The following is a 17758-nucleotide window of genomic DNA, read 5'->3' on the forward strand; positions in this document are numbered from 1 at the left end:
GTTTGCTGCCATCGTGCTCCCCATACAAGGTAGAGGGGAATTACGATATATATACTCGTATATACATATACATATATATATATATATATATATATATATATATATATATATATATATATATATATATATATATATATATAAGCCAGGAGAGTCGATCATAGGGTAGATCGACATATGACTTGGCTAACAATAGTGGTGAAGGGAGCCTGGCAGCAGGGACGGCCTGTGTTCCCTATTGAGCTCACTTTCCAGAGCATAGGTCAGTGACCAGCCCACTACCCAAGCAGCACACCTTCACCCAGCCCACTCTCACCCTGCGCTAAGTGAAATCTCTCTTTACACTAAATAGATTTTTTACATCATCATTTATAAAAGTACACAGCTCTGCCTAGACTGGGAACTTCCTTGTCTGTATTTTCATTCCATATAAAATTTATCTTCCCCTGTCATAAGTGATGTTCACTACACTACGCGTTACCTGCACCAACGTGAACACAAATGGCAAAAAAAAAAAAAAAAAAAAAGTTAGTTTCAAATTGGTTCTTAAAAGTACATCCACTAATTAAGTTTTTTTTTTCAGTGCTGTCAACTGGACCAGACTTATCACCTGTCTTTTGTTTTTAAAATATATGTGAAGTGCAAAAGTGATATTCTAAAAATGTTTTATTTACACTTACATTAAGCATTTTCTACTACAAAACCCTGCTGTGCATTGAGTCTGTCCCGGTTCACGGCACGAGCTTTTCTTTCGTTTTTTGTTTTCATGTTGTAGTAATTTTGAGGAAGACTTACGATGCAGGACAAGGTGCCACCTATCGAGGCACAGCTGTGTACGCCTCGACAAGGACGAGTATGTACGTATATGGGTAGGATTGTGCGTTTATAAAGGGCTGCCGGGTTCGTTCATCTCCTATCCCCATTCTTCCTATCATGTATCTAAATGCAGCTGAGGACGCGGTGCCTCTCTGGTTGTTCGCTCTGCTCCACTAGGCCTCTGATATATGAGCTAAATGTGTCGAAGGAACATGAATAGTATAATAGTGTGTGTGTGTGTGTGTGTGTGTGTGTGTGTGTTCCATGTAAATAAGAAAAAAAAAGGGGGCAGAGCAGAGCAATAAACGTATACAAAAGTAGCATGCCAACCCTGACTTACACTTCAAACCTACATTATACATACCACGAAACATCTCGGACAGAAACGGACGGACGGACAGACGAACAGAGAGAACCCGAGGCGCCGCAACCACGATTTAGACGGAAGCTAGGACGAAGATAAAGAGAGAGAGAAGAGTCACGGACGGCACTACAACTTTCCCAGAGCCACGATACTGCTGACTTTCCGCCCCGAAGAGACTGTTGCCCGCGAGACTCAGCGACGGATCAGAGGTGACTTGAGCGGTGCTTGGCGTGGTCCAGGTGAAGCGTGGTGTGTGTGGGCTGCTGTGGGTTGGAGAGGGAACGCTGCTCGGTGTCACGGGTCCGAGATGGTTGTGGGAATTACCATTACTGCCCGCACCGCTGTCCACATTCGTACCCGCACCGCCAAAAGCACCACCGCCGTCCAGTCCCGTGTCCGTGGCCTTGTCCGGAGCAACAGTGGTGGTGGTGGTGGTGGAAAGTGATTCAAAGTTTCCTGGTGGGCAGTCTCTCGAGTTAGGGCTGTGGTGAGTAAGGTGAAACAGTTAGTAAGACAGTAAGACATGTGTATATACTGTTTGTTTGACTGTTGTATACAAGACTGTTGATACTGTATATATATCCTGTTTATCCATAAAGTTGATCCACACTCCTTACTTCTATCTTTTCTTGCACCGTATTCTAGATATATACATTTCTATGGCGGGGGCGTTAGGTGCACTTAAACTAGCATAGTTATATATTTTCTTTTAGTAGTATTAATGTATGTGTGTGTGTGTGTGTGTGTGTGTGTGTGTGTGTGTGTGTGTGTGTGTGAAATATATAAGTAAACATAGTGAATAAGCTACTTCTTCCTTTATCCCCCACACATATTACTAATCCTGTCACATCGCGTCCCTGTACCTTCCTCTCTTTCGCCAGGACATACTCACACAAAGTTCTGACATTTCTGCAGGAGGTAACCAAGGGCACGGTCTAGTAAGGCACGCATGAAGTGTGAAGGCGGACCGTTCTCAGGAGCTCCTCCCGTACCGTCACACTCTCGCGGCGTTCTCTGCAACACGCACTCCCGAAACTTGAGGTGGGCGCTGTGGAGAGGTTGTGGTGTCATGACTGAGGAACCGGAAAAATACTGGAAGAAATCTAAGACACACTGAACGAAGTATTGAAGACTAAAACTGTAATAATCATAAAGGAACGCTCAAGTTACTACGAAAAACAGAGAATAGTTCTATGGATGTTATTATGTTGCCACCCACTCTAGACTCACCAGCAGACTTGCGCATCGGTGGCCGTTAGACCTTGCACCACTTCCGCCATATATCGGTACTGACCCCCGCAGAGAGAACTGTTAGTGGATACCCTTCTCAAGCAAGGCGCGTTGCCCAGGTACGCTGTAAAGATGAAGAAACACGTACTTTAGCACACGCACACACACACACACACACACACACACACACACACACACACACACACACACACACACACACACACACATTTTCTATCACCTGTACCTTAACTATGACTAATGCTACAAGAGAAAAGCTAACAGATCTACTTCCACCACACATATGGATTTACCTGCAGACAAGCGACTCTGCAAGGAAGGTGGCCACTCTATACGCTATGCTATGCTATCAGTTGACACCAGAAAAAGATAACAGTATCCAGACGACTACAGCGTTACATAATATCTGTGACCTGTAACCACTCCATTTCACAACCGATATTGCTATGTTGGAAAAAAAAAGATATATTATATACGTAAAAGGATTGACGATTAGTGAAACCTACTTCGGTGAAAATCATGCAAGAACATATTTTGTAGCTTTCTTACCTCTCATATACTCGGGATCATTCATGCACAGCTCGTTAGCAGACTTGATGGAGCTGTCGATCACCTGGTAGAACTCCCGCTGCTGCGACGTCGTCAGGTGGGTCATGGCGTACTCCTTGACGCAGTACACGAAGTTCTCCCAAAGCCTCCACGAAAAAAAGTACAAAAACAAATGTAGAAAACTCAATAATTTAATAACATAACATAAGAAAATAAGGGAAAATGCAAGGACCCATCCGGCCTATACGAGACAGTCCCTGGATAAAATATACCTACCTATTTCTACCCGCCATCGCCATCCATAAATTTGTCCAATCATCTTTTAGAGTTTCCTAATCTCACAGCACTAACAATCTGATTACCAAGTTTGTTAACCTACCACTCTATTCAAAAACAATTCCTTCCTAACTCTTTCATGAATCTATTTTTTTTTTTTCAAGCCTGAGGACCCCTGCCCGCCAATATACCTTATTTCCTACCAAAAAATCTATCATATTTACTTGCACACTGCTTCGATGTCCCTGGTGGTGAGCGGGAAAATGTAATCTGGACTCTTGACCAACGGTTCGGCCATCCTGATGCAACGAGTGAGGTGCTGCGTGCCATCTCCTTCTGCTGACAGCGCGCCGCCTGCAAAAATATGTGAGTTATTGCTACTTTATTTATGAGAGAGAGAGAGAGAGAGAGAGAGAGAGAGAGAGAGAGTGTGTGTGTGTGTGTGTGTGTGTGTGAGGAAGAGGAAGCGGATGGTGGGTGTACTGTACATATGTCCCCCGTCACTCTCAAACACACACACACACACTCTCTCTCTCTCTCTCTCTCTCTCTCTCTCTCTCTCTCCATCAATCTTCGCAGCTCCAAAACTCGAAAGAAGAGAGGAAGTGAGGGAAGAAGCCAAGAAGGAAGGTAGGGAGGCAGAAAGAGAGTCAGAAATGATAGGGAGTGAGGAGGAAGCGGATATGGAAGCAGGTGTACAGTATAGGAGAGGTGAAAATTAGGAAACACACAGGAAGCACACCTTTACAGTTACATCAGCGCATCATAGAGATAGGAAACGAGGGAAGTGCTGGGGAAGGGTGGAAATGAATGGAAAGGAATGAGTGTAGGGAGAGAGATGGACTGTAATGATAGAATGAGATGTAGAGAAAGGGATGGGCTGCAGGGGATGGGATGTGTTGTGATGCTGTAAGAGAAAGGCTGTCTGTAAGGAAAGAGATGGGCTGTAGAGGGAGATGATGGGCTGTAAGTGAAGGGATGTGTGCCTGGGGAAATGACACAGGTGTTAGGAAATCGCTAGTTCATCCCTGCCTTTTGAAATAGCACAGCGAAAAATAAGAACGGATGGGAGATAGAGAGAGAGAGAGACAGAAAAAAAAAGGATGTAGGACGGCGGAACAGACAACGGTAAATGAGTTCACAATAGTCATACACATTCATACGCACTTACATGGTCCAGTTTGTATTGAAGTGAAAGTATAAACACTACGTAACAACGAAATATTAACATATGTGTAAATATGCGAGTTTAACGTGGTGGAAATTAAAAAAAGAAGGAAAAATCATAAAAGAAGTTTGTGATAGAGTTAAGATTAAAACAACGGAAAATATACTGAAAACAGCAATAACGAAATACTTGTGGCAATGACAAACACTTAAGAAGAAACACAGAGAGATCCAATCTTAGTTATAAAAGCAAAAACAAATATAAGAAAAGAAATATGCAATAAAGAAATACTTATGGCAATGAGAAACACCTATAAAGAGAAATAGAGGGTCCAGCCTTAGTTATGAATGTAAAAAACAAGTATAAGAAAAGAAGGAATTGTTTTACATATAACAAAGAGATTTCTCAAGCTGAAGTGAGAAAAATATGATGTTTTGCATATATATTACCATTTATCTTTACGAGACTATGTGTGTGTGTGTGTGTGTGTGTGTGTGTGTGTGTGTGTGTGTGTGTCCATAACAATATAAACAATAATGCTGTACCAATAAAAGAAAACTAATAATGCAAATGAAAAAAACAAATGCAGGTTTTCATTTATTCACTTTCTTCTTTTTCTTCTTCGGGATATTGGTGGAGAAAAATTAAGTGACGTTACACCTGGCAGCCTCAAGGTCACTGTTCTGGCTGTCTGTCACCTGTCGTAAAGGTGTCACTCCCGCAATTCACCCTCCACCTCTTCCTCCACATACTCCTCCTCTTCTTTCTTTTACATTATTAAAGTAGTATAATTTATCCTCCTCCTCCTGTTCCTCTTTTTGAACACCTTAGTGAGAGAGAGAGAGAGAGAGAGAGAGAGAGAGAGAGAAACACTAGTAACTCTCTTGTAACAACAGAAAGAGATGAGTCACCTTTAATTAATTCACCTGTAATCTCTCTCTCTCTCTCTCTCTCTCTCTCTCTCTCTCTCTCTCTCTCTCTCTCTCTCTCTCTCTCTCATCCTCTTATTAATCCATCCAATTAATTCCATCTGCCAGACGACGCTGACGAGACGCCCTTCCTTCTCTCCTAATCCAGACTTAGCGCAGCCCAGCCCTCTAATCTCACCTCTACCATAACAGTTCACCTTGACTTTTAGGCGAAGCAGGTGAACAATCAAGTCTCATTGTCAAGGTGAGGAAGGAAAGCAGAGAGAAACAGGGGAAACAGCGCAAGGAGGAGAGGTAGGTAAGATAGAAAGGAAGGAAGGGAAGATAAGAGGGAAAGTAGATAGGAGAGGGAAAATTAGGTGGAGGAATAAGAAGAATGGAAGGAGGAAAGGAAGGGAGGGAGGAAAGGAGGGAATGATATGCTATTGTTTTTACTTTCGTGTATTGGAGGAGGAGGAGGAGGAAGAGGAGGAGGAGGAGGAGGAGGAGGAGGAGGAGGAGGAAGAGAAGGAGAAGGAGGGAAAAGAGGAGGCGGAGAAGGGGTAGGAGGAGGAGGAGGAGGAGGAGGAGGTAAAAGTGACAATGCATGTTATGTAAATAAGAATATACGTTTAAAAAGGCGAAAGTAAAAGGTTGAGAGAGAGAGAGAGAGAGAGAGAGAGAGAGAGAGAGAGAGAGAGAGAGAGAGAGAGAGAGTGTGTGTGTGTGTGTGTGTGTGTTATTTATGTTTATGACTCCACAAACAGTGTTATCTTCCCAATTTTCTGGATATAATGAGGCTGATAAATACTCGTCCATACATTTATCATCATTGTCTCGAAATTACTACAACATGATGAGTCTAAATTGAGGTATGAGATGACCACCATTGGCAAGTCTACGTGTGAGAGAGAAGACCTCGCACAGACTGTCACTAGAGGAAGGAATGAACTAAACACTAAAATCTTGAAATTGTAGTTACCTCACACTTCCTTGTAAAGCATAAAATATATAAGAACACAAGACAAAAATGTACAAAGAAGGCAGTTGTTGTGGCAAGAAGTGTCTATTAATATCCTTTTTAAAATTCATAGTTACGTGACACTTAATTAAAAAGGTAGCAATGAAAAATAAAGATGAAATGAGTAAGGCCTATAACACGAAACAGCACACAACACAATACTCTGCAAAAAGTCAAAATTACGTAAATCTTAATAAAAAAAAAGGTAGTAAACAAAATAGAAACAGACAAAATTTTAAAACGCCTGAAACAAGAAACAACACAATGTAATACCCTGTTGAAATTTAAAGTTACGCAAGACTTACTTAAAAATAGGGTAGACACACAGAAAATTTAAAGTGCTAGAAACACACACACAAAAAAAACAACATACAACACAATATCCTGTTAAAAATCAAAGTTGCGTAATACTAAATAAAAAAAAAAAACAAAAAAAGGAAAAAAAATTAGAAAAGGGACCAAACGAAATACACACACAAAATTTTAAATGCCAGAAACATGAAAACAACATACAACACAATACTCTGTTAAAAATCACAGTTACGTAACACTAACACCCCCCCCTCAAAAAAAAAAAAAAAAAAAAAACGAGCCAACGAAATAAACACACACAAAATTTACAGAAGGTACACAAACCACACAAACTACACAGAACCACAGAAGGTACACAGTCACTAAAAGCAAACCACAGAAAGTACACAGGAGAAAGTCAAGCGTCACTGGAGACCGTAAGGGATTAACTAACTAATTCCACACGATACTAACTAACGGCATGGCTTATCCTGAACTTTGTGACGTACAACTAACTAACTAACTAACTAACTATATCGTGACGTACAATTAACTCACTAACTCTTTCCACACAACACTAACTGAGGCCTGACTCATCCTGAACCTCGTGACTTACAGCTAATAACAATACTCGTAGCTTCAAGAAAAGAAAGAAAGAAAACAAGGCGTCAGTAATTCTCCATAAATCGGAATCACTAATCTGGAGCGATTTTTACTATACTCTCTCTCTCTCTCTCTCTCTCTCTCTCTCAGTAATCGTACCTGGCGCATCTGATGAGTCGTCCTTGGGTGAATCCAGACCGTAGGGCGTAATGGGCGACTCCTTATCCTCCTCCTCCTCCTCCTCCTCCTCATCCTTTCCTCTCTCTATTCCTTTCCCTCTTTTTTCCATAGTTAATCCTTACTGAGACTCTTTCTCCTCTTCCACTATGCGCACCGCTCCAGAGAGACAGAGAGAGAGAGAGAGAGAGAGAGAGAGAGAGAGAGAGAGAGAGAGAGAGAGAGAGAGAGAGAGAGAGAGTATACTAAAAATAGTCACTGACGTCACACACACTCTGAAGAAACGCGAAAAAGGAGAAAAAAAATAACGGAAATGAGAGAGAGAGAGAGAGAGAGAGAGAGAGAGAGAGAGAGAGAGAGAGAGAGAGATTCCGTCTTTCGTGTTACTAAGTATGTTCGATAATCTTCTCCTAAGTCTTTAATGGGAGTAAAATCAACACGCTAACCACAACTATCTACTACTACTACTACTACTACTACTACTACTACTACTACTACTACTACTACTACTATAATAACAACAACAACAACTACTACTACAATTACAAAAAAAAAAAAACACCAACAACACTACCACCACCACAATCTGAGGAAAACAAGATGGTGGTGGTAGGCATAAGAACACCACCACCACCACAACCACCACCACCACCACCACCAACAACAACAACAAGAGTAAAGAAAACAGGAGGAGGAATAAAAGCAGGAGGAAGGGAAGGATATAATATGAAGGGGAGACAACTACTATATCAAAACAATCCCTTTCCAGCAGCACACTTCTCCCTTCCTCTGCCCTTCCCCTTTCCACCTGTCCCAACTGTACCTGTTCTCTAATTAACGCACCGCCCCTCACGGCAGCCACACCTGTCTTCACTTCAACGTGGAGATAAAGATAGATAGAGATAAGTATAGAATTAAAGTTATGAAGTTAGAGATAAGGAGATGTGAAAGAAAGGATGTGTGTAGAGAGAGAGAGAGAGAGAGAGAGAGAGAGAGAGAGAGAGAGAGAGAGAGAGAGAGAGAGAGAGAGAGAGAGAGAGAGAGAGAGAGCTATTAACTTCCCCTGTCAATTAAAAAACACCTGCGTACTAGTAATTAGGAGACGGGTCTCTCTCTCTCTCTCTCTCTCTCTCTCTCTCTCTCTCTCTCTCTCTCTCTCTCTCATATACACATCTATCGTAATGAGACTTTAATTTCTCTCTCCTTTTATCCTCCCCCTTCTTCTCTCTCCCTCTCCTCTTCTCATTTTTCCTCCCTCCTCTCCTCCTTCCTTCTACCATTTTTCTATGCCATTTTTTTCTTCTCTATTTCTACTCTTATTCCTCCCTCCTCATTTCTCTACATAATCCTCTCCCGCTTCTCTCCATCTATCTTTTTATCTTCTCTTTTATTTTCTTTCATTATTCTTATTTGTTTCCATGTGTTTCACCTTTTTTCATTAATATAGTTCTTTCTGTCCTCTCATCTTCTCTTTTCTTTACCTTTTCCTTCACTCTCTCTCTCTCTCTCTCTCTCTCTCTCTCTCTCTCTCTCTCTCTCTCTCTCTCTCTCTCTCTCCCCTAACCTCTCTCTGAAGTGAGTCACCGTTATGCACACTGAGGGGAAAACTCACCTGTGGGGAGGACAAAGGGAAGGAGGGAGGGAGGGAGGGAGGGAGGGAAGAAGGGGAGGAGAGGGTGGGAACAAGAGGATAAATGAGGGAAGAGGGAACAATAATATCGACTAACGCTTGACTCGTGACAGACAGATACACACACACACACACACACACACACACACACACACACACACACACACACACACATACACACACACAGTTGGACAATTAACTCATTAGCACCGAGGGACACAAAGGTAAGGTGTGAAAGAGTTTGTTTAAAGGTCAGGTGGGGGTCATAGGCAGGTGTGACGGAGGGTGAGGGGGGGGTGGAAACTGGGGGAAGAGAACAGGGAAAGGGGGAGGGAGAAAGGATATTGATGGGGGGTGAGGAAGAATGGAAAAAGAAAAAAAAGAATAGTCGGGGAGGGAAAGCCATAATTGATGGTAGGGGAATAACCGTCAGAGAGAGAGAGAGAGAGAGAGAGAGAGAGAGAGAGTATACGACCAACAATAATTTCTTCTCCGTCCTTCAATTAGATTTAAGTATACATTAGTAAATAAAGACATGAACAAGAGTATATCAAATAACGTACAGACAATTAAATTAATAATGAATGGGCCAGCTGAGTCAAAGGATGGTAATGTACAATGACAAATATATAAATGTATAAGAGGAAAAAAAAAAAAAAGAGAATCACGAATAAAAGAATATGTGAACAGACTAAAAATGACAGTGGTTTGATTCTCATGAATGAAGCGTCTTGAAGTCAACGAAGCACGACACAATGGCTCCTTCAAATACATCTCATTCTTGTCTATTTTGCTTCCTCTTCTTACACTCCTTCTTCCTCGTAACACTAAACTTTTACTTTTTTCTGAATAAAAGTAGTATCAACTCTGCTACTGTTTCTTCTACTACTTTTACTACTACTACTATTACTACGACTACTACTACTACTACTACTACTACTACTACTACTACTACTACTTCTACTACTACTACTTCTACTTCTACCACTACTACTACTACTACTACCACTACTATTTTTACTATCTTTTATATTTCGCTGCTATTATCTTTTTTTATTTACAATTTAGTCACGTTTCAACAGACAATTTCTTTTCTTTAGTTTTCTTTTACTTTTCTAACTTTTATTCTACAGATTTATTATTTCTCTATTTTTGCCATCGATTAAAAAAAAAAACTAACCTTGAAATTTTCCTTTTTGCCTTTAGCCTTTTTTTTGTTTCCTTTCATACCGAGGACTTATTACTTTCCTCATTCTCTTCCTCCTGCTCCTCCTCCTCCTCCTCCTCTACCTTCGTCTCCTAGTAATCCGGCCAGCACCATCACCATCATCATCATCTTATCCTCAGCCCCATCATCGCTCAGATTGAAGGCCGCGCCAGCACCATCACGGCGGCCAAATGAGAAGGCAAGGAGGGACGCCGGGGGAAAGGAACAGACAGGTGATGTAGTAGTTGAAGAAAGATGGGCATGAAGTAATGACACGAGGAGGACAGGAGTAAAGGAGAGGAGGATGAGAAGAAAAAAGTAATCCAACAAAAGAATATCATGTATAGTTCTTATTTGAAAGGGTTAAAAACAAGAACTTAACTCTTTCAGTACCATGACGCATTTCCATATTCATTCTGGTTACTATTTGGTGATTTTGTACAGCTTCAGAAACTCATGTGGAGATTAGAATAGTGAAGGCTTTGGACTCTAATCTTTTGACCTCCATAGACCTTTCCTAATGTCAATAAAATCGTCTAAACACACCAAAACTCAAGGTAATTATGTGTCCCAGTATTGAAAGGGTTAAGAAAAATTAAATAACAAATCTCTCTCTCTCTCTCTCTCTCTCTCTCTCTCTCTGTCTGGTATCAGACATCCAAAGCTCAACACAGACACACAGACACACACAGACATACACAAGCACACGCACGCCAAACGAAACTAATAATGATAATAAAATTGATACAATGAAGATTCGATCAATAAGAGAACGAAGCAGTTACCGTCGCTTTAGAAAATTACAAGAAGCCAATATTTTACGAGACAATTGCGTTAAATAAGAGAGGAAAGGAAGCAAAAAACCGAGACAAATTGGACAACGATGCCTACTGGGAAAAAAAAATTGAACTGAAAAAAAAAATGCATGTAAAATTTGAGTTACAGACGATCAAGCGAGTGTAAGAGATAGAGAAAGAGAGAAAGAGAGAGAGAGAGAGAGAAAGAGAGAAAGTCAGCGGGAGGCACACAGAAGGAAAGAGGGAGGGAGGGAGAGGCAGGGAAGGCAGTCAGCAAGGAGGAGAACAGGGAGGGGGCATCTTTCCCCTTGTTTCATCCATGATTAACAGGAAGGCGCTACATCGGAGTGGCGTGTTGCAGCGTTGTTGCGGGAAATCTGCATGGCGTGTTCCTGTCCCGTTCGTCTGGGAGGGGCGGGGAGGGGAAGGAGAAGGGAGGAGGAAGGTGAGAAGGCAAGGGGAAGGAAGAGTGGGTGGTAGATGGGAGGAGGCGAAGAGAAGGAGTGGGAGTAAACAAGAGGATTGGAGGAGGAGGAGGAGGAGGAGGAGGGAAAGAGAGGAAGGGTGTAGGGTAGACTGATAAGAGGAAAGGAGAGGAGGGGGAGGCTAGTGGGAGAAAGGAAACTTGGGTAAAAGAAAGGGAAAGGAGAGAAGCGGAGATGAACAAGAAGTAAAGGGAAAGAAAGGGAGAGAAGAAGAGAAGAGAGATAGGGAATACATCAATTGGCTGGGGAAAGGGAGAGACGGTAGGAAAAAGAGGAGGAAAGAAGTGCGTTAGAGAGAGAGAGAGAGAGAGAGAGAGAGAGAGAGAGAGAGAGAGAGAGAGAGAGAGAGAGAGAGAGAGAGAGAGAGAGAGAGAGAGAGAGAGAGAGAGAGAGAGAGAGAGGAGAGAAGATAGAAGGGAGATGTGAGAGGAAGGGAGAGATAAAGAGATGAGGGAAAGATAAAAAAGATAATAGTCTGGGCGAATAAGGTGGAAGGTGAGAGAGAGAGAGAGAGAGAGAGAGAGAGAGAGAGAGAGAGAGAGAGAGAGAGAGAAACACACATATACACACAGTTATCAATCGTGCTTACCGCTTCCCTTATCTGGCCTTTCTCCTCACCCATCAAGCCATCCCCTCAACTTTCGCCTTTCCTCCCTAAACAAAAAAAAAAAAAAAAAAGGAAAAAGGGAAAAAAAACCTCCCACACTCTTTGACCTTCCCTTCATACTCCCAATGAGACGCAATATCAAACAACAACATTGAAACATAAATGAATGAGTGAAAAAAAAACATGCAGGCGAGTGAATGTTGAACGCACGTCAAACGAACCATACAGCGGACATGATCAGTTAGAGCGAATAAGTGTTTTGAGGTGAAAGTGACTGAAATGACCCTTGTATGGCGTGATGTGTTAGCGTGAGGCCTTGTGGGTGGCGGGACGTATACTGGATGGTGTGCGAAGGTCAGAGTGACGCTTTTTAACTAATGCTTTCCGCTGGACTTACACCTGGACAGCACAAGCCTTAATTAGCTCTCCGTGACGCAAGGACAAGGGCAGGGTGAGTTTTGTGACGCTAATACTGACGATAGATGTGGCGAGTTTTGTGACGATAGATGTGGTGATGGAAATACAGGACGATAGATGTGGTGAGTTTTGTGACGATAGATGTGGTGAGTCTTGTGACGCTAACACTGACGATAGATGTGATGGTGGAAATACGAGAGGAGGAAGATAGGAAAATGACGACGATGACAAGGACGATTCCATTTCTGACTGACAACAGTAACAAAACACTATTCGGAGGTTGAACGGTATTTAAGAACACAAAAACATAAGAACATAAGAAAAGAGGGAAGGTACAAGAGACCGCCAGGCCTACACGTGGCAGTCCCTGTATGAGCAAAGCTACCTAATTCCATCTAGCATCCCCATCCATAAATATATCTAATCTCCTTTTAAAGCTCCCTGTTGACTCAGCACTGACTGCATGACCACTGAGTTATAGGTCGATAAGGTAATTTTGCTACCAGGAGATTCTTCTTCGTATTATACTATTTATTGATTAATCTATATATATGATGTTAATTGACATTGAAATTACTAATAAAAAAATTCATTTGAAAAGGATAGAGGACATGTTAGCATGCAACCTTGCACACATCCTCTCTCTCTCTCTCTCTCTCTCTCTCTCTCTCTCTCTCTCTCTCTCTCTCTCTCGCTAGCGCGCACTTGCGCGCGCGTGTGTATGTGTGTGTGTGTGTGTGTGTGTGTGTGTGTGTGTGTGTGTGTGTGTGTGTGTGTGTGTGTGGGTGGGTGGATGGGTGGGTGACCGTGTCACGAAGTAACAAGAATTCTGTTCATGGAAATAATTTCTGGACATGCAAACTCTAAAACTTCTCTTAATAATTCTTTTTCTCCCTTTGACTCGCCACTTGCAGCCAGACGCATTAAATTAACACGACACACACACACACACACACACACACACACACACACACACACACACACACACACACACACACACACACACACACACACACACACACACACACACCAATACATATTCTCCAGGAAGTACTCTGAATAACATACCAATGCACTTCAACACCACCACCACCACCACCACCACCACCACCACCACCACTGCCACCAGTTGCAGAGTTCTCTTAAATTCCCCAGGCATAAAACTTACGATATTACTTCTCTGGAAAAACTCAGGCAACACCAAAGAGACACACGCCCTTAACACTTCCCAACTCTTTTATTCTCTCTTTCCCTCTTGCGCTTCCCTGCCCAGCTCGTGAGAAGTTTGTTGTTTAAGGTGATGAAAGAACGCTGTGTAAAGTAGCGCAAAGAGACGGTGAGTTTTGGTAGAAAGGGGAAGGGGAGATGATGTGTGGTGGTGGTGGTGGTGGTGGTGGTGGTAGTGGAGGAGGCGTGGCATAACATGGGAATATTCCACAGTAAAGGACATTTTTTCATAGGAACTTAAAGCAATTTTTCAGCAGTTTTTTTTTCTCCTGTAGTTCATTTGTTCTGTGTGTTGCGTTTGAAGTGTTTCTTTCTTCAGTTTTTTTTCTAATCCATTTTTTTCTGAATGTTTTCTGTACTTCATGGGAAAGGGAGTTTTATTAGTGAGGTAATAAAGGTGATGGTGGTGGTGGTGGTTAGTGGTGGTGGTGGTGGTGGTGGTGGTGGTGGTGGTGGTGGTGGTGGTGGTGGTGATGGTGGATACTTAAAGACAGGAACATCAAGACACATCAGGAACTAAGTAAGCCAAAACCATAACTTCACAGGTAACCTTTAATCCTTTCAGTACTGGGTTGCACTTTTACCTTGAAATCTGTGTACTATTAGACCATTTGATTGACATTAGCAAGGTTCTATGGAGGTCAGAAGATTAATGGCCACAGTCTTCACTATTTTACTCGCCCCACATGAGTTTCTGAATCTGTATAAAGTCATCAGATAGTAAGCAGAATGAATATGGAAACGCGTCATGGTGGTCAAGAGATTAAGAGATACGAGTGAGTATATTCAAATAATTCAAGAGATCTTTGTATACGTCTTGAACAACAGATATAATGCAGAAAAAAAGTGTAAAGTATAAACCAAGATAAGACATCATATTTTTCCTCAACACTGCACATGCATGGCCTTCCCTTGACGTTCATCATCCATCAAGGGGGGACATACAGCACGGCGCCTCCATGCACACTCATTCCATTCATCTGTCACCCTCCCTCTACATCTTGCCCTGAATGACAACACGAGATGACGGACCCGCACGCACCTTTCACATTACGCAACACACATACTCACACACACACACACACACACACACACACACACACACACACACACACACACACACACTGAAATTCAAAAGGGAAAAAGATAAAAACATACAAGATTGATATAATGGAAATAAAAAGCGAGGTTACAAACAAAAGATAAAAAGCAGCACCAGCAGAACAAATGGATAGAGAAAAAAGGTTAATTAGTGAGCGAGAATTGAAGAAGTCTCGTGTGAATGTACTTGACTCCAACAGAGAGAGAGAGAGAGAGAGAGAGAGAGAGAGAGAGAGAGAGAGAGAGAGAGAGAGAGAGAGAGGAAACTAGAGAAAATGCGAAACTAAATAAAGGTCACAACACCAAAAGATAACGCTTTGCCTCTCTCTCTCTCTCTCTCTCTCTCTCTCTCTCTCTCTCTCTATGTGTTCCAGTTTTTGTATAATTGTTAACGTTGCCGTAATCCTATTGTCTTTTTTGTTGTTTTACGCGCTTGTGTGTGTGTGTGTGTGTGTGTGTGTGTGTGTGTGTGTGTATGAGAAGAAGGAAAAATAATAGGAAGGGAAAAGTTTAGGAGAAAAGGAAGGATGAAGAGAGAAGACAGTGAAGAAGAAATAGACGAATGATGAGAAAATTAATGAATGGATGAAGAATTTGAGGAAGGAAAAGGAACACCAAAAGAAAGAGGACAAGGACGTGGGAATAAGTGAAAGTACGTGAAGAAATGAAGGAAGGAAGCAAAACAAGACAATAAAATGAAAAAAAAAAAAAAAACGAATTTGACGAAGAAGTGAAACAAAGAAAAACTGAAGAGAAAGCAGCATGAGACAAACAGAATCACATAAACAAGAGAATAAAGAAAGAGAATGTAAAGAAAAAAGAAGATAAAAAACAACCCTGGATTTGACTTAGAAATTAAAACAAAGGAAGCAGAAACAAAACAAAGACATGATAACAGGAGGAAGGAAGGAAGGAAGGAAGGAAGGGAGAAATGAAGGAGAGAAGGAAGGTAGAGATGATGGCAGGAAGGAAGGAAGGAGGTAATGAAAGTAGAAAGAAAGGAAGGAAGAAATGAAGGAAGATAGAGAGAAAGGAACGAAGGAAGGAAGGAAGGAAGGAAGGAAGGAAGGAAGGGGGGAAGGGAGGAAGGAAGGAAGGAAGGAGGGAAGGAAAGAGGAAAGAAAGAAAGAAAGGAAGGTAAAAATGAATGAATGAAGGAAGGAATGAATAAAAAAAGGAAGGAAGGGAAGAAAGAAAGGAAGGTAGAATGAGAAGGAAGGTAGAAATGAAGAAAGAAAGGAAGAAGGAAAGAAAGCCATGAAGGAAGATAGAAAGAAAAGTAGAAATGAAAGTAGGAAGAAGGAAAAGAAGAAAAATAGAAAAAAAGGTAGAAAGGAAGAAAGGATGGAAAATAGAAAAAAAAGAAAGGAAGGAAGGAGGGAAGAAAAGGAAGTAAAGTAGGAAGATAGAAAGAAAGGAAGGAAGGAAGGAAGCCACAGAGACAACAACAACACCCGCCAACAACAATTTCACTAGTGTCAACCGGATGCACTTTGTCCACTAAACCGGCGCCGCCCACTTCACGGGTCACGACACCCCACCCATGGCACCCCCTAAGCACCCCTCCCTGTGTCCTTGTGTAGATAGATAGATAGATAGATAGATAGATAGAGAGAGAGAGAGAGAGAGAGAGAGAGAGAGAGAGAGAGAGAGAGAGAGAGAGAGAGAGAGAGAGAGAGAGAGAGAGAGAGAGAGAGAGAAAGAGGGGGGGTGAGAGGTGGGGTTTGCTTTACAATTAACGGCACTCTGCTATAAGAGCTTCATTACCATGCAATTTGAGAGAGAGAGAGAGAGAGAGAGAGAGAGAGGGGGTGAACGTGATGCAGAAAAGGAGAGGTGAGAAGGAAAGATAGACAGAAAACGAGAAAAAGGGTAAATTGGTTGAAGCTAGGAATCTCTCTCTCTCTCTCTCTCTCTCTCTTCTCTCTTGTAACTGAACAAAATTGCATCACATGTTTTATGATGTGGAACGACAGCGATCAGTTCTTTTTTTAGATATAATATGATTGAGAAAGAGAGAGAGAGAGAGAGAGAGAGAGAGAGAGAGAGAGAGAGAGAGAGAGAGAGAGAGATTCCATCATATCTGAACTCTGCAAGGTCTGTTTCGCCGCGTTCCCGAGACCAAAGCGACCTCAGCACCTCATTATTCTCGCCACTCCCATCTGTGCTTGACATGATCTGTCTTTCTATCCATCTGTGTCTCTCTCCCTCATCTCCTCCTTCCATGCCTAGTCTTCTTAAATTTGCGTGTTTTTATCTACCTCTTCTTTCACTCCTTTTTCTCTTAACTATGTCTTTTCTCCTTTTCCATCTTCCATATCTATTCCATACCTCTTCTTCTACTCCTATACTTAGAGTCTTCTTGATTTTTCCTGTCTTTTTTTCCCTCTCCTTCTTCTTTCATGCTTAATGTTTTTAACCCCTTCAATATTGTGATCCATTTCTACCGTGAATTTTTGGATATGATTAGACGATTTTATTTGCAGTAGGAAGGGCCTATGGAGGTCAGAAGATTAATGACCAGAGTCTTTAATGTTTTAATCGCCACATAAGTTTCTGAAGCTGTATAAAATCGCCAAATAGTAACTTGAATGAATATGAAAATCGTGCATGGTATTGATAGGGTTAAATCTATTTCTTTCTCGCTTTTCTACTCCTTCCATGTTTATTTCTTTTAAACCTACGTTTTTTCACCCTCTTCTTTCACTTCTAGTTCTCCTTTTTACGAGTTTTTTTCTCCTTATTCTTTTGACACCTACTCTTTTGTCTTTATCAATCTGGAACTTTACTTCATGGTGTTTATTCTCCCTTTGTCATCCCATAAATAAAAAAAAACAATAACAACGACGATAACTGCCTCTTTTTCTCT

At 41.7% G+C, this 17758-nt stretch overlaps 1 protein-coding gene across 1 annotated transcript in view; it reads right to left on the reverse strand.

Moving 5' to 3' along the window:
• Window positions 1-1198: 1198 nt before the first annotated feature.
• Window positions 1199-17758, reverse strand: part of LOC123515360 — a 26572-nt gene continuing 10012 nt past the window's right edge. The window contains exons 3-7 of the mRNA XM_045273861.1: window positions 3475-3604; window positions 2975-3120; window positions 2408-2531; window positions 2070-2225; window positions 1199-1659 (exon numbers count right to left, since the gene is read on the reverse strand). Of these exons, the coding sequence (XP_045129796.1) occupies window positions 1251-1659; window positions 2070-2225; window positions 2408-2531; window positions 2975-3120; window positions 3475-3604 (965 nt within the window). The 3' untranslated portion in view covers window positions 1199-1250. The remainder of the gene's footprint in view (window positions 1660-2069; window positions 2226-2407; window positions 2532-2974; window positions 3121-3474; window positions 3605-17758) is intronic.

Source organism: Portunus trituberculatus, chromosome 39 (assembly GCF_017591435.1).
Source record: "Portunus trituberculatus isolate SZX2019 chromosome 39, ASM1759143v1, whole genome shotgun sequence".
Classification (NCBI taxonomy): Eukaryota; Metazoa; Arthropoda; class Malacostraca; order Decapoda; family Portunidae; genus Portunus; species Portunus trituberculatus.